The sequence below is a fragment of the Dermacentor variabilis genome, chromosome 3, assembly GCF_050947875.1.
Source record: "Dermacentor variabilis isolate Ectoservices chromosome 3, ASM5094787v1, whole genome shotgun sequence".
Classification (NCBI taxonomy): domain Eukaryota; kingdom Metazoa; phylum Arthropoda; class Arachnida; order Ixodida; family Ixodidae; genus Dermacentor; species Dermacentor variabilis.
The window spans coordinates 106908081-106932587 of NC_134570.1; the positions used below are offsets into that span (position 1 = coordinate 106908081).

The 24507-nt window shown below is 48.8% G+C and overlaps 1 protein-coding gene across 3 annotated transcripts in view; it reads left to right on the forward strand.

Moving 5' to 3' along the window:
- Positions 1–1876: 1876 nt before the first annotated feature.
- The window catches only part of LOC142576144 (uncharacterized), a 146115-nt gene continuing 123484 nt past the window's right edge, over positions 1877–24507 (forward strand). For all 3 annotated transcript variants that reach the window (XM_075686104.1, XM_075686106.1, XM_075686105.1), the window contains exon 1: positions 1877–2566. In XM_075686104.1, the coding sequence (XP_075542219.1) occupies positions 2169–2566 (398 nt within the window). In that variant the 5' untranslated portion in view covers positions 1877–2168. The remainder of the gene's footprint in view (positions 2567–24507) is intronic.

Below are 24507 nucleotides of genomic sequence, written 5' to 3' on the forward strand. Positions count from 1 at the left end.
TTGGCTGAAGGCTTAGCTTGGTTAAGCCTGGAAGATTGCGAAAGCAATACCTTTGGCTGCGCCTTGGTTCGGCTGATGGTGTGGACATGGTTGCCCTTTGTTAAACTTATGGCTATACATCATCCGACATAGCGCAAGGCAGCGCCGACCACTGCGAGGAGCCGAGCTGTAGCCCCAGTTATCCTCCTAGCGTGACGTCACACCAGCGAGTGCCCTCTGTCGGTAGCGCCGCAGCAGCGGCTCGCAAGGCTTCGCCTCCACCATCGATGCCGCGAGCTGGGGCCCCGTCTCTCGGTCTGGCATGACGTCACATGGTCACGTTACGCGCAGCTGCGTAAGGAGGCGCCACGACCACCGATGGGCCGAAATTGCGAGCAGTATTGCTTTCGCCATAAAAATACGCGGTCACGGCGGTGAGCTGGGAAGCCACAGGCTCCTCAGACGCCATCATCATCCCGAAACAAACACGCGTCTGGTGGTGGCGTGCTGCCTACGGCGCACACGAAGGACGCACAGAAGGCGTTCGGCACGCAAGCGAGATACGTCAGCTGGTTCGCGGAGTGCCTGCGGCGGCGGCCAGTGGATATTTGTAAAGCTGGCGCGCTTCCCGAGTAGGCGTAGCAGGAAAGCTAGCCAACATCGGGCCACAGGATCGCCGCCACCCACGGCGAAAACAATGGACACAGCCAGCCTCGTGAGAGCGGCGAAGGAGAATTTGCGTCTTCGGATTGAGTGAAACAATGGGAAGGCAGCTCGAACGGAACAGCGAGGAGCGTACGGCGGGAGAGGAGGCGGCACCGTTACGAATCGCGTTTGCCGCCGAGCGCGTCGTTTCCCGACGCCGAGCCCGCCCGCTTCGCGGCGAACGAAAGACCATCAGACGATAACGTCGGAGAGCGCGCGCGCGCGTCGCGAAGTGGGTCACGCAAAATCGCCACTCACGATACGTGGATGAAGAAAGGTAGACGGGGGTGAGGTGTTGTGCGGAGCTTCAGCGCACGCGAGTGGAGACGAACAACGGCAAGGCCGAGAACAGCGGGAATGTCCAAACGCCGAAGCACGCCCAAGCGCGGTCACTGCACGAATAATCGCCGGCTCGACGAGAGAAGAGGCAACGCTTCCGGCGAGAGAACGGAGCCACGACTGAAGGCGGCGGTGAGCGGCGGCGCTGCCGACGCCCCCGGATCGCGACGTCACGAGTGACGTAGCCCTTCAGGCACCGCCTACTACAAAGCCCCGCCTCTATCGAGGACGACGGCTGGCGGGGGAGAAGGGGTGATGGGGGTGACAGCGGCGGCAGGTTTCGTGTCGACCGCGGCAGCTTTGCCTTCGAAAAACGCTTCGTTTTAGACCGCTCGAGAAAAAATTTCGAACGCATCAGTTTCGATCGGCTCTTGGCCCGGTGGCCAAAGAGAAAGAAAGCGTATAGTAGACTCTTCGCGGTGTTTGCCCAGGTGTATACCTTCGGCAAGGACAACGGCGGTCTCTTTCGTGCTCTCTGTTCACTAAACGGCGTTGTAGGTTTCAAGATTGACAGAACGAAAATAATAAAGAATGAGAGAGAAGAAGGAGAAAAGAGTGCCGCTCTCAGCACAGCTGGCGTTGCCGCCTAGCTCTTGAGTGGCGCGGCGCGAGAGAGGCGAGGTGGCGTGGTGAGGGGGTGGCTGCCGCGGCGGCGTCGGAGGTGGCGGATTCGACGCCCCTCTCATTATCCGGGCCGGTCCGTTCTCCGGGGCCGGCGAATGGCGGCGTCTTCGGGGCCCACGTCACGGCCCCGGCGCCGCTATGGCGGCGCCGGCGGCGCCCCCGACGCGAGAATAGCTAATCACCACCGGCACCCCCTACCTTCCCGTCACTCTCGCATCGCGCTTCGGCCCCCCCGACTGCGCGCGTGAAGGCCCCCGGCGGCGCTCGGTTGTGTGCGTGCGTGCGTGCGCAGGGGGGCCCGTCATTTTCGCGCGGCGTAGGCACGCCTCCGGCCACCACAGCAGCAGCAGCATCCGCGCGTCGCGTCGGCATCGCTCTCTCACGCGCCTGTGCGAGTGTGTGCGTCTGTGTCGCGGCCGTGTCGCGCCTCCCGGCGCCCCCACAGAGCCGTGGCGGCTGAGCACGGTGACAGAGCGGCGGGCTGCCCCTCGCTGCCTCCTGCGCCGCCGCCGCCGCTGGAAATGCGCTCGTCGCCCGCCGAAGCCGCCGCTGCCGCAGCCGCCGCGATGGCGTTCCAGCCGTTCCTGCGACCGACGCCGCCGGACTTCTCGGTGCACTCCTTGCTCAGCGGCGCCGCCAGTGCCCAGGCCGCGCCGTACTTCGCAGCGGCGGCCGCAGGATTTCCCGCCGCGCTGTTCCCCAAGTTGCACCCGGGGCCGGGACCCCCGCCGCTGTCGGCCGAGGAGTTGCTCGCCGCGGCAGCGGCCCACCGCGGCGGACCTTTGTTGCGACCGCCCCCGGGGCTGGAGCCCGAAGACGATGGTGTGCAGGACGACCCTAAGGTGACGCTCGAGGCTAAGGACCTGTGGGAGAGGTTTCACACGTTCGGCACCGAGATGGTCATCACCAAGTCTGGCCGGTGAGATGACGACGCCCCCTATGTACCGCGTTGCCTACTCTTGTCGCTCTATGTGTGTGACGCCATCTGCCCCGAGTGTGTCTAGCAGTTTTGTTGCCCTGCGAGGACGCGTTGGCAGTGTATGCCGACGGATTGACTGCCTTCGAAGTTTTGCGCTCAATCGTACAGTGAGGTTGGCTCGAGAGTTCTACCGGAGTGTCTATGACCGCTGTTCGAGCAGGTGAAACCAATAATTCGCGATCTACGTTGGTGTAGCTGAAAATGAGAAATTGAGATTGCAGCTGGTACACGTGCCTTGTGAATCACGACAACGTTAGAGCGACCGTATGCATTTGTATTGCCGCCTGTATTGGACACGACACAACTACACAAATACGCAGGGAATTGCATCACAAGTACAATCTTACCCGAGCGATAACTGCCGCTAACTGCAAGTTACTTATAGTTAACGCGACGCGGGCCCATGTATTCGTGTACTCACCATAGAATGAAATATTCTAACTTGCATACGTTTCGCGGTAAACCTCGCTACATATACGTATATATGCGTAGGGTCGATCAGTGGGCAACACCGATGTGTGATGCATTCTATACGTGCTGTGGCAGCAGTGTGTCGGTGACCACAGAAAACTTCCGGTCATTCATTTTCGACATCAAACTAGTCAAAGAAAAAGAAGTATCTTGACTCATTATATTTTGCCATGGGCACATTATTCTTGATGTGTTCAGATATGGGCAATGTTCCCCATGTGTCGAGCTCATGTATGCAGCTTAGCAGTAAAAAATCACTGATCGAACATTGTAACTGAACAGCAAAACTGCTGCTATAGCTGGAGAGCTTTCTATGTGTACATGGACTGTTGTAAATTGGTTTCGGGGAGACGGCTAACCGGAAATCTTTCGTGAACGCCGTTTAAAAGGCTCTCATTGGACCACTCAGACACATGCAAGGAATTGCAAACCTGCCGTAGTTGTAGTTATTTACACTATATGGGAGAACGGTTTTGGTTTTCACGGTAATCTATCCATGCTTATCGCTATATAATGTCGCTCTGCATAGACGAAACACATCCACGTATTTATAGAATGGCGAAGCACTATATAGCATCATATCGATTGTTCTTTCGTTTTCCTGTAATTACGTGCGCACCTGCAAAATCTTTGTACAGCTGCTTCAGCTTACGGTTGGCCTGGTGGAGCAGTATCAACTTGCATCGAAGGATTTGTTGTGCGCATTAATGTGGACTTCGTATTAAGAGACATTTGCTACAGGAAGATGGAGCGGAACATAGCGATGATTGTTGATTTCATAAACGGTGATCATAGATTGCATCAGCTCGCGGGACAGGTCTGTTTTCTTTAACATAGCCTTTTCGAGTTTCAACTGATGTTTCTTAAAGGCTATGAATTCAGACAACCGTGACATACCATCTAAATGGCCGCGAGTTCATGCTCTGGTGCTTGACTGATTGTTTCGGATAAGTTGTGACGGACGATCTCCGACATTTTTGTGTTATCCGTGTACAGCTGCGCGAACTACAGCCAAACGTGCAAACTCGGAAGGCGCTTGCAATGACGTCAGCAGCTCCATGAAAGAGACGAAGAAAAAACACTATTCTTCCGTGCTTCCGTAGGACGTCCTCGATACCGTGCCTCTTGCGTAATTCACCGATTCGATGGGGGCGTGTCACGTGTAACGTACGCTCCCTGTGTTTATCGCAGTGTGTATCGCTCGGAAAGCTAATTTAACTCGTCCGTCACTTTGGCCATTAATGAACCACTGTTGAATGGTACAAAAGACAACGCACAAGAACCTATTTGAAACTTTGGACGCGGCATAAGCTTTATGTAAATTCATTTATTCCAGACGGAAGTGAACACCATAGTAGGCGCAGCACATAACTAAACCGGCAAGCTACATGCTGCGTATAGTCTTTGCTGCTTTTATGACGGCATATTAGATGGTTGTCTATAAAGAACGCGAAATAGATACATATGTATACCTGCGGTCCCGGCGCATCATATTTCTTCTGATATGATGCATCGCTTCCTGTGTTACTTGTGTTCAGCGGTGCTAGAATACAGCGAATTCTGCAGGCTTTTGAGATCGAAACGCACTGCAGACAGCTGCGCAACATACGTGCAAGCACGAAAGTGTACATCTCTTTTACGTTTTACAAAAGAGAGAGATATCGTTATATATGTAATCATTAAAACTGTCGTCCCCGCTTTGAGCTGATGTATCTTAGTCGATCGTGCGCGCATCCTGCAATAGCCGCAGACGAAAATGCAACGAATATTGTTTCTTATATTTTCCTATACGCATTTTTTAAAAAAGCGAGATAAATCTAAAAAGTCCCACCTTAAAGTTTCGTCTTTCTGTCGGTTGAAAGGACACACACGTCTTTAAATTTTCGGGTTGATTCGTTCGGATGAAATTGGAATGTTTGGCGACTATCTTGTCATCGCCTTCTCCTCAAACAATCGATCATTACATGATGAAGAATGATAATAATAAGGTGATACGAGAGTATTCCGGCAATAAAGTAGTTTTCTCAAACGTGCGTGGACGTAGAGAGTCTGTTGAATAATAATAATAATAATAATAATAGAAGCATAGCAGTAAATCGGCGCTTATTACATCAATTCCTGCGACTGGACACAAGTCATTTAGCATCAACAATAGAAGCTCAAAAGCCGGTAAACAATATTTTTCCTTTTCTTTCAATACATTCAAGGAAACTAGCAGTTCAGAGATAAGTACACACGAACAAAGTTCCAGCGCATTCAGCACAAGGCGTCATAACGCCGCCAAGACATATCAACAAGCGAATATCAATATTAATGCCATAGGGCGAACGTTAAAAATAAAAAAAGAAATAGAAAAAGACATTGTTATTAATTATCATGAACATAGTCGCTGTAATGTATAAATGTGAGAACGTACGTAATTGAATTGTTTTTCCATATTTCGTGTTTCTTGTTACCCAGAATATACAACAAGCTGCCGTGGGCTCAGTCACACAACTTAGAAAGCAACTATAACGTAGCACGAGAATTGTAGCCAGCATGTATGCGGTAAATTTCACACATATACTATAATTAATGCGAATACTTTTCAAACTACTATCAGCGTAGCGTGCCCGCAACTTTTCTAAGCTGCGTGTAACTTGCAGGCTGCATGCATGCAGTTGAAGATACGTCGACGATGCCGCTTCCTATGCATGCCGTTTTCGCCTCGAAGTGACTCAAAAATATACTATATTTTTCATACCCTCAAGGTACATAGCTGTGCATCGCAGAGGGGAGGGGCGAAAAATGCAATGCAAGACCGAGAATACGGTATTGAAAACAGTAGCACGCAATAAGGAGGGGGAAAGGAAAAAGAAACAAAGAGAACGGACAGAAAAAGTCGGGTGATAGCACAAAAATAAATGCACAATTTGGTATCACAAGACGCACCAATTTCTAAGCTAACAAACATGCTCTTTAACATAATGGGCACTGCACTGAACTGAGGTATACTTCAGTTTATTTTGACGCGTGCCGTATATGTTATTTCGTGTAAGTAATGTGCTTTACCACTATGTTTACTGATTCGCGTCCTTATTCAAGTGTGGCGTCGACTCTCGCACATTCGTTCAAATATACAGAAGACGATTTCCTTTAAGGTGTCAGAATACAGGACAACATTCCACATGGTGTCGTTCCCTCTAATCCCCTTTTCGTTCACCGCAGTGATGCTTGTGTTTCGGTATACAACTCGTATTTCTTATCTATGTAGCCAGGTGTACGAAGAGGTGCATTTCAGCGAGCTTTTAGGTAAACGCTCCAGCATACTCTCGGTCACCGAAATGTCATTCCTTGACATTGCCCACTGTCGTTTCTCGCTATATAGGCAAGAGTATTTGCGCAGCAGGATAAACCACAGTTCTTTCTATTGACGAGTTCTTAAGACACACTGTTCGTATCGCGGCGGATTGCTCGAAGTACATAAATTACACGCGTGGTGGGCACGTCGTTCCTTCGAAATACGTGCGCGAGCTTTCAGTTAAAGATCGCCGCTGTGGATCGTGTTTGTATACGGCGTTAAGCTGGTACACATATACACGAGGTTGCGGGTTCGTGTTCCCGGCCGTGACGGCAGCACTTCGATGGTATAGCGCGGAATGCGAAAACTCTCGTGCACACCATGGCTTGGGTGCTCGCCAAAGGACACCAGGTGGTCAAAACGTATCCGGAGCCCTTTACTATATTACCGCGCGTCCCTCATAACTCAGTGTGTATAGCTCCAGGACGTTATAAGCCCGACGATTTAACTTTTAAGCTTTCCGTTATCACGCGTTCTTTTGAGATGCATCCGCCCGTTTTCAGGATTACGTAAGTATATAAAAGGGTATAGACCCTACGTTTCCTTCCCAGCACGCAGCGGCTTGATAAACGCCGATGCTTTGGCAGCCTGTAACTTGTGCCGTTGTATACGTGACACTTAGAGACGGGTTATACGCAGCTTGTAAGCTTTAATTGGCTTGTGGGTTCTGCAGGCTTGCAGATTCAAAGCTCCGTGACATTGGTTTGTCCTTTACCTTGTGCAAAACATTGCAGGGCCTGAGCAAATCATCGTTTCACGCTCCCTAAAGCTTAATCAGAGCGCAATACAAAATAGAAACAAAATTATTTCCTTCACTGGGTTTTGGAGAAAAATCGTTTCGGCTCTCCGCTCGTATTGAGATGCGAAAACTGTGAATTGTATAGCTGACCTCGGAGGTAATTTTAGAACCACACGGAATATTGTACACGCTCAGTCGATACACTTTCTTTTCGCCGATCTAGCTCCCGTGTAATGTCCGCTCGTCGCTTTATTGGTCACTTGATGCGTCTGCCAACTGCGTCCTCAATATTTTTATCAAGATTAAATGCGTATATATATATATATATATATATATATATATATATATATATATATATATATATATAGTTGCCAATAAGGCTGCTGTAAATCTGCCAAAATGCCGAGAAACCTTTTCAATCACTGTCGCAACTGTCCCTTTCGGGTTTGATGTATCTGAGAACGACAGGGCACCCGGTCTGCTGTACTCGCTGTCAGTGCTGAACTGCGATTTTCTTGTAAACCCTGATGAACGTCAATCCATTGGTCGAAACTTTAGAAATTAAATACTTGTTCTGTTTACCTTGTAGCATCGCTCAAGTTCTTTTCGTGACAGCCCGAAGAATTTATCTTGACCCACCCATATATATATATATATATATATATATATATATATATATCTGTGTGTGAACTGTTTGTTATTGGCCGGTGGTATTTGTTGATAACGTGTGCGTCATTACGGTTGCTTGGCATCCATTCCTATTTAAACGCTTAGTTCCGGCGTGAGGGCTTGTTTGGGAATATCGCACCTTAGCGAACAATACTGCCGTAGAATTCATTAATAAAGTTTCTTCTCTCTCTCTCGTGATATAAGAATGCTCTATATACATAGTGTTTAGCAAATGGTGATCGAGTAAATGGATGACGTGTGACGACGACAAACTAGCTGTGAGAGCTTGGCTGGAAGCGTCTGCGGTCAAGTCAAGTCAACCCCTTCGTCTATATACGAAGGGGTTGAGGTATACCGGTAATCGAGCGTGGAATGGCAACCCCTGTGGGAGGGGAGAGACGGAGAGGGAGAGGGATGCTTAATGAAAAGTTGGCGATGTCAGCCTGTATAACGGCCTATACCGTCTGTCCCAGCTGACGTTACCCAAGCGGCTCAACGAAACAACAACAACAAAACGATTTACAAAACACGGTGCAAGATATAATTACAAGATCATCCGCCTTGGTGGTTTAGCAGCTATGGAGTTGCGCTGCTAAGCGCGACGAGGTCGCGGGATCGAATCACGACCGCGGCGGCCGCATTTAGATGGGGGCGAAGTGCAAGAACGCCTGTGTATGCCATGCGTTGGGTGTACGTTAAAGAACCCCAGGTGGTCAAAATTAATCCGTAGTCCCTGCACTACGGCGTGCCTCATAATCATATCGTGGTATTGAAACTTAAAGACTTCAGAATTTAATTCATTATTTATAAAGCCTACGATGCTCAGCTGCCACAGGTTGACGACCGAACACCGTATACGTCTTACGAATGTATACATATATATCTCGCACCGCTTGTTTTGTTAATCTGTGTTATTAGTATTATTTTCATTGAAAGTTTGGCTAACGTTAAACGGGGCACCATATATGGAATGATACCGTTATTCAACTAGAATTGTGACGTATATAAAACACCCAAACGACCATACGTTCACACACACACACACACAGAGCGAGAGAGAGAGAGAGAAAGAAAGGCAGAGGAAATACAGGGAGGTTAAGCAGAGGTCGTCTCCGGTTGGCTACCCTGTACCGTGGGAGCGGCAAAGGGGCGCGGTAGGTGAGAGAGTAAAAATTGCAGACGCCCCTCCCCCCCCCTCTCCGCGCATCCCACACACACACATCCACACAGTATAGAGTGCTGTTTCTGTGGGCATTGTCACGCAGTCCGCGAAGGCTTTCCTAGTGTTACACAGCGCCACCGTCCCATCCTAGGTCGCACAATGTACAGTCGTAGTTCGTCACAAAGTTCTGTGTCATTTAAATAACGCAGCAGTGCCATCATAGCGGCTCGCGCTGATGTTTGCGTATAGGCCAGTTTCCAAGGAAGTTGTTTTCCGTTATTACGCGCTTGTCCAGTTGATCTGCGGTGGCGGAGAGGGCTGCTGTTTGCGGTTTCAAACACTGCACCCACCAACAAAGTGCGCGATTGTTTCTTTGCGCCGGCAGGAATTCAGAAAGTGGGCTTCTGGCCATTCCGATAAGGAAGGAGTACGCGCTAAAGCTATTCCCTAAATCCTCAATAATTAAAGTTTGTAGCTCTGAAGAATACGGTATAGCGGCACCTCCTTCGTGCGCAAGGCGCAGGCGATGCTTTCCCAAGGGTCGAGAATGTCCCGCAACTCTAAGCTTCAGTTGCTGCGCATTGGTGGCAAGACTTTAGGCGATTGCCTATCTGGCAAGTAACCATCTATAGCAGCGTCACAGAACGTGCTGAAAGTCCACGAGTACATTGCACACTGAGCACATCGACCAGTACGTACACTAATTTTTTTTTTCATTTTAAAGCTGCTTGATAGATTATAGTTAAGGTATCTGACGTAATAGTTCTGCAGAAATCCGCAAGGTGGATAGGAGTCCCGGGTTCGAGTCCCAGACCAGGACGAATTTTTCCTCAACTGCGAAGCTTTTCTTTCGAGGAACCCGTATAATTTCCCTTTGTAGCCCTTAGCTACGTTTGGGTGGATGTCCGATTTTCCCTTTAGTTAAAGTATCTGTATTCTAAGGTACAGCCCCATTGAGCCTTATATATGCGGTAGCCGGATGCTTTTCTGTATTCTGATGCCTCTCGGCGTGCGATAGTCGGAGGACGGATAAAATTTACGGAAGGATTCTCCGTATGCTCAAGGCTTGCCATCAGGTTATTTGGAGAGATCTCTGTGATGCAGCGAACGCCAAGCGACACTTGATACCCTGCAGGGTCGCCGCGTCTTTTCTCTCAAAGGCGGTGCCTGAATCGATTCCAGCGAACTGCTGTACGCGGCTCTGACACCGCGAGCAACGTGAACGTTGCTTGTATACAACAGTGTATAGGGCGAGCAACCACTGTCACGCAACATAACGCAACACAAACGGACAACCTTTATCCGTACATCTCTTCGAAATAGCGAATCAAGAAAAAAGAAATGTTGAGCGTGAAGTGACTGCATATACGATTCCGTCCGAGTCGTATCCATCTGAATGCGAGTCGAGCGTCGCCTCCACGAGTGTAATCGGAGATGAGGAGATCCTCAATACCTTTGATATCGTGAGTTTTAGTGGGCTGGCCGCAGTGGTCGCGCCGTGCATTCCAAATGCTCTGGCATGTGAGAGTACAGACCGTGACCATAACCAAAGTTGCCCGATGCGAAGGGTGAAGGCACATGGTATTTTAAGTCTAAATCTCTGCATGCTTTACCGTTCTGTAGTTATCCCGTTTATCCTCGGCGTCCTTATATAAGAAAGTATATATTTCCCTTATAGTAGTGTCTGTATAGTGGTTGCAGTTACCGGCCAATACGATCGACTGTGGCAGCTTTGACCAGCGTTTCACCATGCCTCTGAAGCTGAAGGACATAGTACATAACAGCCCCGTTTCTGCCGTAAGACATTGTAGTGATATCGTTGGCGTCGTACTTATAAACACGGACCGAGGTTTCGAGTTTGGCACGCGACAGCGGACATGTTTGTTGGCGGGGATTATTGCTCGTGTAGAATGGATTTATCTCGTGCGACTGACTGGTCACGCGAACAAACCTTATACGCAGAGCTGGATTGGCAAACTAAAAGAACAACATCTGCAGAAGGTTTGTGTTTTCTTTTATGTGCTAAGTAGTCGTGTGGCCGTGGGCACAAGATCCCTTCGTTAGAGTGCTTTTATAAGAAACATTGTCTTATTAGTGCGCCAGTTTCCTGCATCGACGCTCCCGTAATTTGCGCGGCAGGCCAAAAGATGGCGGTTGTTTATTTGCTCGTTAGGCGTTCCGGTAGTGCTTGTGCAGAGAACGCTTTATCACCCCGTGTTTACGCCTCACTGCAGCTAGCGCATCGGACTCAAAAACATCATGTAGATCCAGCGCACATCTTGGGGCCTATATGTGAAGCGAAGCGTTAGTGAAGCGGCTTAGTCAATTTCTTCCCTTTCTTATCTCTTGCGCTATTTAAACTAAGCAGAGGAAGGGGGATGCCGACTGCAGGCGGATCTATAGACCCTTGCAACACATGCCGGCAATTGCTTCGTCCGCGCGCCTCCTTCCAGAAATGTTTTAAGAAACTGGAAAGCTACGGGTATCGAAGACATTGTAAAGAAGGATCAATTTATAGCGGTCTTTACACAGTGCTATTTCAAAAAAAGTAAAAGTCTCAGCATTTTTCGATCAGCGAGAAATAAGACAGGAAGTAATAAGAAAAAAAAAACAGATTACTGGGACGACAGAATAAATATAGCGGCAGATTTGTCACGATTGTGATCACGATTTCTTAACTATAGGTTGCTACTGCTTGTGTGGGTGGATAAAGCTCGTGTGTCGGTAACGAAAACTCCATATACAGAATGAAGGCACTCCTGCGTAATCACACTACACGAGAGACGCGATTTGTTCATTTACGTAGAAAATAAGACAAGTCCACAAACACACACACACACACACACACACACACACACACACACACACACACACACACACACACACACACACACACACGCACACGCACGCACACACGCACACACACACACACACACACACACACACAAAATGAGAATCGGGCCCCTTGGTTAATCCCCGTTCTTCTCGTTCATCACATAACGAGGGTCTCGAATCCGGCAACATTGATGCCTTCAGGTAGCATGTGTGGGTTTATTGACCAGTTGCCTTTACTCAGAGAGTTCACGTATACACGTGACGCCTGCAGCAGAAAGGACGTTCCACATCCGCCGCTGAGGTTTGTGAGTGGTAGCGCTGGCTAACACTCCCAGGGCTAGTTCTAGCACATAAACACAAATATCCCAGAAAGTGGATGAGAAAACGGCAGCGCTGTAGCTCAATTTGTAAGAACATCGCGCGCGTAATGCGAGTACGTGGGTTCGTATCCCACCTGCGGCCAGCTGTTCGCTTCATCCACTTTCATTTACATTTATTTAACATTTATTTATTTAAATTAAGAACTGTGGATAATTTCCCATATGCTGTCCTTGGCTGTCCGAACTATCATGCACCAACGTTTAGAGAGAGAGAGAGAGAGAGAGAGAGAGAGAGAGAGAGGAAAGGGGAAAGGCAGGGAGGTTAACCGGAGAAAAAGATCCGGTTGGCTACCCTACACTGGGGAGAGAGGGAGGGGGAGGTAAAGTGGTAACAAAGTAGAGATAAGGAAAGGAAGGAGCGTAGACACACAATCACCATCGGTGACTGGCACCGAATACTGTCATCGCACAGCACAGTGAAGTATGCGAATATCACGTACCTGAACAGAGCCAAGGTAATGTTGTTTGCTGCAACATTGCCGCGGGATTGGCCGCGCGAAGCACTTTGTTAACCTTTTTTTTATTATTGAAGTGAATGTTAGGAGAGGTTGGCGCCTTTATGGTGGCACCGGCTACTCCTTGTCACTTGGCAAACGAAATAAATTTGCGTAAAAAGGGAAAATAGCGTTGAAAATTTTTGAGTGATGGTGATAGAATAATGATCGAATAATTGATTATTGATCTTATTGTTGATCTTACAATCGATTGTTGATCTTATTCGCTTTGTTCGTTCTCTGCAGGTTATTAGTGGTATTACGTTCTTACTGTTACTCTCTATCTTCTTTAGTCTCCATGTCCTCGATGAACATCGGGATTTTTCCTAAATTGTATTCTTGTGCCGTAACTAAGCAAACTAATATTTGAGTGAACGCATAGCCCACTAAGGAGTACAAGAGCTCCAAAAAAATTGAATACGCTTTCTTGTTTGCCAATTTATCCGCACTTTTCCGCCTGTATGCCTATATCTTTCGTATACAATCGCCTGTTACGGTCCATCCAGACGCAAGAAAACTGCCAGTTAATCTGTGGTTTTCATTTTTATTTCCTTTATTTAATTTGCGTCGCTGGCTATGTATACATAACCGCAGCAGTACGTTCCTTTCATTGCTCACGGACATTTCGCAACTGTCGTTCTCAAGTTATCTTTCGCCTTCTATGAGCTTAGCCAACGCCGTTCCAACGTGTATAGTCGGTACAGCAGCCGTCAGTGGCGCTCATAGTACGCTTGATCGCTATCCGCTCTTTTCCCTCCATAAGGTTATTTCAAAATCACACCGACGTTCTTCGTCCGCCTCTTCTTTCTTTTTTTCTGTTCTTTTTGTCTTGCCGCTGTTTAATCGCACCGCGCATAAATGTGCCGCAGTACAAAAAAGCGTGCCGTCTGACGTTCTCTATCAAGGTGAACTGAAGGATTTTCCGAGCTGCGCGCGTGCCTGACATGAAAAAGAAAACACACACACACACAAAAACACGCATAGAGACAGAAATATTGTGTCGTATATGGCGATCAGCGCGTCCGATACATTTTCGTTGTGCAGGTATAGCTGTCAGCTCGGCTAAGGGAACATGGCTTCGCCCCTAGAGATAGGTATGCTGCGCATGCGCGGTGCGAGAGAAGTGACGGAGAGGATGCGAAACAACGCTGAAATAACAAGCGGCTAAAAAAAAAAAAAAACATGCGCGATGCACCTCGACTCGCTTGATGAATGTGGACACGGTCTCATTCAAGGTTGCGCAAACAGAAGTCAGCGGCACCAATATAGCCGGCGGTTTAGGACGTATAAAGTTACGTCGTCCTGTTCGGCGCTGGCATTAACACATGCCAACGTCTATACAGCACGTGCCAACTCTCGAAGTGACGAAATCGTTCTATTCGCGTGTGAGCGCTGTCAGTATACCTCACGCTTCGGGGGTCTTTTCGGAGCCTATAAGTCCTGACGCTCCCGTTTCTAAAGGTACAGCGACAACTGCTGCCGCGGTGCCTCCTGCATGGTTTGTGCCACGAGAAAGATTTAAATTGCGTGGGCCACACGAGCCGTTTTACATAATGTGGTTGTGTGACATTAGGCGGGATATTCCCTAGATCGGCGTCTCTTTCAAAGCCGTTCGCTTCTAGCTTTCCCTTTTCACTTTGCGTAAACGAGAGGAGGCGAGACGGGCAACTGGACGAAGGGCGGTTAGCCACGTGTTGATCTATCCTTATCTTCTCGATTGCAGAACCTCTGTATGAACATTTGCTGATTCGTCGCGAATGGAGAACAATTACACGGCGCGGCACGTGTGACCATGGCCTCCGAGATCACCCCGCGCGCCTTTGGGGGTGATCTCGAAGGCCACGGTGTGGCGTGCTAGCTACTCCTGATTCATACCAAGGGGCGCTCTGTAGTTATCGTCCTATCACCTGGCCCGGCGGCGAGATCAAAGCCTTTCGCCATCTTTTAAAGATCCGGGGACATTAATAAGCGCCCCCTGGTGGTCGGACAGATTTTATAAGCATCTTCTTTGGAACGGCGTGGTGACTCGTATATGGGCTGCGCCTATACGCATCCCATATACGCAGAGGTGAAGAACAAAGAAGAACACGTGTGCATGTGCACAGGCTGTATATGTGTACGAGTCATGTTTTGGGGCAATAATTACTACAGCTCCGCGGCTGTGTAATACACTGAATGCCAGGAATGATCAGATACTGGCGGGGGGGCTTTTTCTTTGCTAGCATGCGCGACTGAGCGTCTGCCGTCCAGGGATCGATGACGTTGCATGACAGCAAGTATTCGTTTGCGAATGAGTTATTTCAACACATTTCGCCTTTCTGAGTTCGCGTGCCGCGTTATATTCGCCCTTTCTTGATGTACCCAGCTCTTCAGTGACGCGAAGCTTCCTTCGCTAAGTCCTACCGTGGTTTCGCATCGGTCGGTCTGCCGATCGCTATCTCGCATGATACACACAGCTAACCGGCGCATACGTATATGAACTTGGCGTTGACCCACAGCAAAAGACCAGTGAGCCCACTTGTGTTCTGCCTAGTAACACGCTAAATCAGAGCGTAAGGCTTCCACATATAATACTTAATTATAGTAATCTCTAAAGCGCAGAGATCTCGTAATGAAATAGACCATGATATTGTGCAAGTTCCCTGATTTTCTTATGTTTGGGCTGCGTATACCTAATTCCTGCACAGCAGGTTACGCTCTGTTGTATAAATTGTGGGGTTTTACGTGCCAAAACCACGATCTCGTTATGAGGCACGCCGCATAGTGGGGGACTCCGGACGTATTTCGACCACCGGAGATTCTTTAACGTGCGCCCAATGCACGCTACACGAGCGGCTTTTCTTTTTTTTTTTTTCATTTAGTCCTTGCCACAATGCGGCCGCCGTGGCCAGGATTTGATCCCGCAACCTCGTGCTTAGCAACGCAACGCCCTATATAGCCACTAAGTAACTGATTGGATGCTTCGACCTATATATAGTACTGAATTTTTCAGCGACGATGTATCATGAGTTCCAGTGAGCACACTTGTGTTCTGCGTAATCAAGTAATAAATAAATACAGACTTTTCTGGTCTCTCGGGTCTATTATGTGCAACTGTGACAGCTACAGAGCCCTTCGTGTTAATCGAAAAAAGTGTTACGAGCATCTCTATGTATACGTTGCCTAACATAGAAAGAAATAAAAGCACCTGCTTTGGCAAACGCACATAGGGATCGCATACCTGTGTTGATAACGCTCAAATTCCCCTCGCAATACCACTGACGAGTTCTTTTTGCACTGGCTGTCCGTATAGCGCCGATTGAGATATGTCCACTTGACTTGCGCCAACGCTCATGTCGCGGGTCACCTGCAGCTGCTGCTGTCTAGTGCGCATCCATGGCATGAGATGGACGGGAACACCAGAGGCGTGTACACACAATTCACTCCTTCCGCCCTTCACGCGGTCGCATTTCGAAGCTCGCCCAAGTTGCCATTAGCTGCTCGAGCGCACGCAACAGCGCTATACGCATACATGCACTCGCGGACAACTTTCTGTGTCAACGAAGGGATGTATCTACAAATAGGGCGGAGTTCACGTGTGACAGCGCTTCTAACAATAGTCCCTCGGTCTAATTCTCGTTTTCCTTAAGCCGGGGAACACAAAACACAAACATCTTGTTCACTATACAGAAGAGTTGCAATAAAATAAGGCTTGTGACATCGACAAGCGCTTCTCTTCGATGACATTGATCCAGCTTTCTGCGTTTCTCCATCGTCCCCTCCCGTTTTGCTTATTCTACTCTACTTATCGAAACGCAAAAGCATGTTGTACCACATTAGCTATTCCAAATCATTCGTTTCTATATAGCACCCATGCCTGCGAGCGAGCCCAGCTTCAGAGGGCGCGGCGGTCGCGTTCGTTCGAGAAGCCTGGCAACCCTGCCTGGAGGCCATGGAGAGGGACGAACACGGTGCAAGGAAAGGAACTGTGGGAAGGAACATGATATCGCGCTGAAAACTCTCCTTATAGCCGTTCCCTTCGCTTTTGCTCTCTCTCTCACGCTTCCAAAAGTCAGCCCACCACGTGACCTCTGAGTCTCGGGTTCGCTTCACGGACGGTGAGCTTGGTCCTCAGTAGTACATAGGTTTTAATATATGGATGCACGCTTAATCACTGTCCCTTCGACAGACGCGGGCACTTGAGCGATTACGAAATTGAGCGTGCCGTAAGCCCTACCTCCCCTTCCCTCTAAATCACTGCATGTTTTCATCTGACCTCACACCTATCGCCTTTGAGGCTGCCCTGGATCCGGCCCTTCTTCTATAGACCGTTTTTTCGTAGGCGCCGCCATATTGTGAACGCAGTGGCGCCGCCTATGAGCAGTGCCCTACTGGCTTGGGTGAAAGCGGTGTTTTGCATGGCAGGTATACGCTCCGCGGTTGTTTCTGGCGTTTGTTTTCGCGGTCGCGCAGTTTGTTTGGTATGACGTGCATCTTCTACGTGGTAAACGGTTCTGTGACACGTGCTGAAATGGTTTAAGGCGTCATGGCCGGAATTTCTGCTGGCGTTGAGGTGGACGGAATACGCAGCGTGATGTGTGCGCGCATATTCAAGTCTACAATCAGCCTCGGAGATCAATTGTGTATATCTTAATGTTCCAATCACTAATGTGACCTTATTGCAGTACTATCCCCTGTTTCTAAGCTGCGGTTTAGGAGCCATGAAACATACGCGACGATCGTAACACCGTGGGTACCGTTCTCCTACGATAGGAGCTGTGATGTTATACTTTGACAAGCGTTCAAACTGTTCGCTGCAGGTTACATTGCGTGACTGCTCGGTTCGATGGATGAGGATTCCACCCCTGAATAAAATAGTTTGTCAAATAATAGTAGCATACCGTACAGTCTGAGTTACGCTTGTCCAGCAAAGGGACTGTTTACGAACTGCGCGAGAGTCCAAAGTATAGTGGTATAGTTCTGGATTACATATATCTTTGTTTTATATACCGCATGGTCCAAGCATACGGCATCAGCGATTATATATTTATAAACGTTGTGCGGCGTGACTATGCGAGGCCCTATTGCGGCTTTAGCTCGTTTTCTCTTGCTTTTTCGAGAAAGAGGATGATAACCGAATTTTTTTTTTTGGTTGTGTTCGTTCCGTTCTCTACGACGCACTCACACGTATTACGGAAATTTTGTCCTCAAAAATAGGCATCGCATTCTTTTTATGCAATCTCTCATATATTATGGCTGTATGCAGGCCAAAAAGGCAATGCCAAAGCGCACAGCTTACATATGTATCGTGCTGGTTCACCAACCGCAGTGATCGCTGTGTTGAGCAGCGCCATCGGCCTCATGCAGGAAGGCTAGCGTAGACACATGGTAATTTGAAGCCTACTAGACTTGAAATGCGCGAGAACGATGCCGGTGCATCACAAATATTTGATAGCGCCTGCCGCTTAGATGTTTCGTGGTTGCCTTAGGTTGGCCGTGCACGAGCATGCGCTCTTATGCTTTATGTTTTACTCCCTATGCCAAGCGATCAGATATTGGGCAGATTTACCATTTCATGCTGCTAATACAGAGATACCGGTTTTCTTTGTTGAATTAAAACCGATATAAGCAACATAGTTCACAACACATACACACACCGCGACTGATAATGTGCGTACACCGCGGCTGATAAAACGCGTCACATTTTTGCGCCCCCAAGAGATATTTCCGCCTACTGTAGTTACCGATGCACTGAAATGTTTCCCTGACGGCCTTATATGAACGGATATGGCGTAAATTTCACAAAGTACCATCTAAAACATCTTGAAATCGTTCCGCAGCACGCGACAGCAATACTTTCAAGCAGCGCCGCGCCGGATCGCCCAAGCCAGAGAGGAGGAAAGGCTCTCCGCGCGTCCTGTCCTCCTCGCCCGATGAAACCGTCTATAGCGTCTGCTCCGCTTATGATGTCGTGTTGCTCCTTTCGTCTTGTTGCCTAGCACCGCGGACGGCTGCTATATATATGGCCCTTTCGTAAGGCACTATATACCAATAAATCAGTATACGGTGTATATAGGAGAGAAAGATACAAAATGAAAACGTGAAATAGCTGATCCACGACGGTCGTCGTAAAAGCGGCACCGCAGATATTTCCGTAGTGTCTGGCTCTGTCATTACAGCACGCATTTGCCGGACGGAGATAACGCGCCCGAGGTGGTAATTACTTTCGTGACTGAGGAATTTCATCCGCGCTATATACGCGACGTGTCAGGAAGTGTCCGCATTATATAGAGACGCACAGACGTACTTTTGGTCGACAGGCATGCTATACTTTGGGCCGATCGCACAGGCACAGGCATGCTATATATACTATACACGCACAGGCATGCTACTTTGGGGCCGACGGGAGGTATTGCCAAAATGCTCAACCTTCGGAAAAGTTTAACTCCCTCGAAACCTGAGAATGCTATAGCAGAAAGTTGTCACACTGCGCGCGCTTGTGTGTGTGTGTGTGTGTGTGTGTGTGTGTGTGTGTGTGTGTGTGTGTGTGTGTGTGTGTGTGTGTGTGTGTGAGAGAGAGAGAGAGAGAGAGAGAGAGAGAGAGAGAGAGAGAGAGACGAATGTTTGTCATATGAGGGTTTGTCCTTTGTGCAGTGGAACATGAAGAAATGGGAGTTGGGCGTCGAAAACGTCAAAAATGAAAAATGAAGGAAGAGGCAAGAGACGACGCAGCTTGGTAAAGCGGTTACTCAAGTCTGTGCACTGTATGGCACACGTTAGCAACGCTCGCGTAGCTTTCTGGGTTGATGAGAGATAAAGCCACAAGTTTGATTCCTCAAAGGTCAGGCGCTCAGTAGTAGCCTTAGTATGTGCAGCAGACCGCTTACGTTTCTCTGTTGAAGAGCTTTTCGCGCCTCTTTACGCATGCAGTTGTGTTCGTAAAATGTTTACTGCACGTATATAGAGTTCGGAGAACCAGACAAGGTGCCTCCTAAGCAGGTACATATTCGCGTCATCATTCAGTGGTCGCACGCGCAAGAAGGGCCAGCCGTTGCAGTTAAGAGAGAGCATTAATTTGCAGAGCCCCCCCATCCTCTCCCTTTTTCTCTTCCCTACTCATTTACGGCAGTGCTGAATGTCGGCGTGAAAGCGCGAGTGTTATTTGTGACGGTGAAGCATACGCAGTGCACGATCAACTCTCAGATATACGGGCGTTTTCGTGTATATTCCGAAAGCCCCTGTGTAGAAGACACCAGATTCCGGCTCCTAAAATCTTCCCATATACGGCAGAAAACTATGTCGCAGTCAACACTGCATGTGTAGCTACCGGCAATTGCTTGACTCTGATTGTACGTGAATGCTTTTTGTTCAATGTAAATATTTGATGTGTTTACAGGACTTCTTCTACGGTTTCGCACCGCACTGCTTTTGCACTTAATTGTGACAGCCTACTCACGCCTGTGCTCGATATAACAAAACTCATACAGGTTGAATAGGTATATACTCGCTCTTTTCCTTTTCGTTCTTTCGATAGTTAATGCACTGTCTTCTCCGCATATTATTTCAGCATTATTATTTTTGCGTGTGGGAAATCTTTGATTGTTCACGCTTACAGGTATTCGTGGCACTCGTACGAACGGATTTAGTGCAGTCAAGATAGAAGAAGACGATATTATGACACAATAGGACAAATTATGTCAGGCTGTCTCATAGCGCCTTTATCGCGGACTGACGCAGCCCAACACTTAAGCAAGCTAGCGCACCGTATGACATTGGAGAAGCGGCACACATCTGAATTCACCCAACATCGACTGCATCCCCTCGATCCATCTATGCAACTGCGGTTGTTACCATGGCTTCCGCGTAATGAGGAAACAAGGCTGTGCCGCTTACGCTTGGGCGTCGCATTCACCAATGCATATACTTTTTTTTTTATTGGAATGGCTCATAGCGCCGAGTGCAATGCCTGCGGTGTCGAGGAGACAATAGAACATCTACTGTGCTACTGCCGGTCTTTTTAAAATGAAAGACATGACCTCTGCACAGCTCTAAATCAGTTGGATAGAAAACCCTTCACCTTGAACAAGATTTCGGTACCATGGCTTCATATATCGCAGCTACAAAAGGCCACAAAAGCGCTGCTGCGATATTTGAAAGCTACCAGATTGAGTCAGCATCTGTGATCCGAAATGAGTGACCGAACCATATCCCCAGTGGACTCTCTCTTCTTCCTTTAATCTTTCCCACCCCTTTTCCCCCTCCCCAGTGTAGGGTAACCGACCGGGCTCAGTCCTAGTTAACCTCCCTGCCTTTCATTTATCATTTGCTCTCTCTCTCTCTCTCTCTCTCTCTCTCTCTCTCTCTCTCTCTCTCTCTCTCTCTCTATCCATCTATCTATCTATCTATCTATCTATCTATCTATCTATCTATCTATCTATCTATATCTCCCCTGCAGGCCTTATGCAGCATTATTTTATGATATGGCGCAGTGTAGTATAATATTGCCTTGTATAAGGCATGAGAGAGAAAGAAAGAAGAAAGAACTGCGGTCAAGCAGCTATAGACGAATATTCAAATTACTTGAACATGGTGCAGTTAAAAAGATGCAAGCAGCGCCATGGGCACTGCCATCGCTCTGGCTCGAGACCCCTGCCCGTGTCGTGAATGCCAAATAAAAGCTAAGACTGTTCTTTCAGAGGCTCTTTCGCTGCCTTGCAAACGCGTTCTTAGATACCCCTATCGATGGACAATTGCATTTTAGCGTAGCAGTCAACTCTAAAGCTTTGCGATACGTTTGTGTTACGCGGAAGTTAACACTCAAGTTAGGCGAAGCAGTTCATCGGATGTTTATCGAAAGCATAATACACGAGTGAATCTGTTTTCATAATGCGCTCAGTCGTCTGCAACTCGCTCCAGAAGGAGTTGCATACGACTGAACTCATTATGAAAGCATATATATATATGTATACAGGGCGTCCCACATAACTTGAGCCCAGGATTTAAAAATGAAAGGTGCGTCGGAAGCGTATAGAAGCGAAATTATACTATTCGCAATAGCGTGTAGTAGCAGCTCAGTCAATTTTTTCCCCATAGCTCACTAATTAATTAAGTTTAATTACCCAACTTTTTCATTATTGGCTGAGGACCCCAAGTATGATACGCAGATTTGTAGAGCACCTTCAGAAGCCACCGATCGAGTTGTTTCCATTACGATACGTCTCACGTAATCCTTCATTCCGGGTTGCAAAGAAAGCCCGCGAAATACTAAAAAAGCCACGTGACGGAGCGTTAGCGCAGTGGTATTGTGCTGGCCTCAAGCGTGCGTTCGGTGAACAAGCTCGGCCGCATTGTGACGGGCGTCGAGGAAGCGGCAGGGCGTTCTTTATCTCATCGGCAGTGCTCGGCCAGCAGCATGCATTTTCTCCGTCATCTGACGGGAGCCGACCTTGTTCACCGAACGGACGCTTGAGAGCAGCACGATACCGCTGCGCAAGCGCTCTGTCACGTGGCTTTTTTCATATTACGCGGGATTTCTTTGCAACCCGGAAAAAACGACTACGTGAGACGTATCGTAAAGGAAACTGCTCGATCGGTGGTTTCTGAAGCTGCTCTACAAATCTGCGATCATACTTTGGCTGCTGTTTTGGATCGCACCGCTGGTACGATCTGTTGGGAACTCGGCGCTGACGCCCGTGGTTGTACCTGGGTCGCAAGCCCCAAGGGTAGCGTTGACCTGGCGGCCTGGGGTACAACTGGAAGCATCCGAAGGTCCCGGCAAAGCATGAGTCGACTGGTAACAACAAAACAACTTGTTTATTTTAACATCGCAAAGAGTTGGCGGTCAGGTTGACCGAAGTAGAGAGACGGGAGAGCACTTTACTCAACAGAAGAAATCGGAGCCCTCCTTCTTGGCGTCCGGGGGCAGCTGTTTTTATACTCTCGCAGTTGAGGGCAAGAAGGAACCCCTCAAAAGACGAGCACGTGAATGTACAATGGGCTAATGGTGACGCACACTGTCGTAGCGCTGCCGTAGCACCATGTCGAGCACGATCTCGTAGCACCCTGTCGTAGCGCTGCCGTAGCACCATGTCGAGCACGATCTCGTAGCACCCTGTTGTAGCGCTGCCGTAGCACCATGTCGAGCACGATCTCGTAGCACCCTGTTGTAGCGCTGCCGTAGCACCATGTCGAGCACGATCTCGTAGCACCCTGTTGTAGCGCTGCCGGTCGGGCACAATGACTGTAATGAGAGGATGATCCCTGCTTTCGCATCGCCTGGTTCTGGCACAATGACTGGAATGCGAGGGTGATCCTTTGCGGTCGCATCGCCGCAGTCGCGCCTGGAAACACCTGCCGATGAGTGTTGCGGCGACGACGACCGGGCCAAAATGTCTGCCGCCCCGCCGCAGTCGCGCCGGCAAAACCACGTGTCGCAGGCGAAACGCAACAGACCGCCCCGCCGGGGGAAGGAGATCCCGATGGACAGGGGACTGCATCCGCTGTCCGGAGGGATGTCGCTCGATGATGCTCATAACCGAAGTCGGGCGTCCCTCGACGTTTCTTGAGCGCAGCGCACAGAGAAGGCCTCGTTCTCTAGTTCAGGTTCGCACGGGACACTGCAAAGTGACTTCGGGAGAGTTCACATTTTTGTTCTCGTTCCCGGCAAGCGTTAGAACTACGCTGAAACTCAACCGCTCAGTCAGCAAGCACGGCACAACCCTCACTAAGCCCTGCCAGGCTCTTTCCCCTTTTTATACCACTGCCTAGTTCCTTACAGTAGTCTAGCATCACTCAGAACGCGTCCACAAATTGAAAAATTGCACTAGAAAGCATATCATCACTTTGAAACACTAAACAAAAGCAATATGTTAAAAAAAATCCTGCCTCAGGAAGAAAAACATCAGTAACAAACAATTTTGAGGCTGATTCCTACGTTAGGGGCTTCGACTTAAGCCATCGGCGTTACCGTTGAGACTCCCCTTTTTGTAACGCACCTCAAAGGAATATTGTTGTAAAGCGAGGCTCCAGCGCAGGAGGCGGCCATTTTTGGGAGAGATGGTCTGCAGCCATTGGAGAGGGCAGTGATCCGTCTCAATGATAAACCTCGAGCCGGCTAGATAGCATGACAATTTCTGAACGGCCCACACGAGACACGCACACTCTTTCTCGGTGGCGCTATACGCCTGCTCACGACTGGTCAGCTTACGACTAGCATACAGGACGGGGTGTTCTACTTCTCCATTTTCCCGTTGGCACAGTACAACGCCCATGCCTCGCTCACTAGCATCGCACTGAACAATGAACCCTGTTGTATAGTCTGGCGATCGTAGCACAGGCTGGCTTGTTAGGGCACTCTTTAGGGCGCTAAAAGCTCTTTCCTTTGTCTCGTCCCAGACGACTGTTTGAGGCTCTGTCTTTCTTAGAGCATCCGTCAGGGGAGCCGCGATATCAGAGTACCTAGGGATGTACCTCTGATAGTAGCCGGCGACACCTAAGAACGACCGAATATCGGTCTTTGTGCGCGGTTGCGGAAAGTCTCGCACGGCGGCCACTTTTATTTCAGAGGGGCGGCGACGACCCTGACCAATCACGTGACCGAGGTAGACAACCTCGGCCTGTGCTAACTGGCACTTAGGAGCCTTTACTGTCAAGCCCGCTTCGCGCAGGCGGGTTAGCACTGCCCGCAAGTGTGTCATATGCTCAGACCAGGATGCGGAGAATATCGCTACGTCGTCTAGATACGGTAAAGCGAATTCTTGCTGTCCCCGCAACACTTTATCCATGAGGCTTGAAAAACAGTATGGCGCGTTCT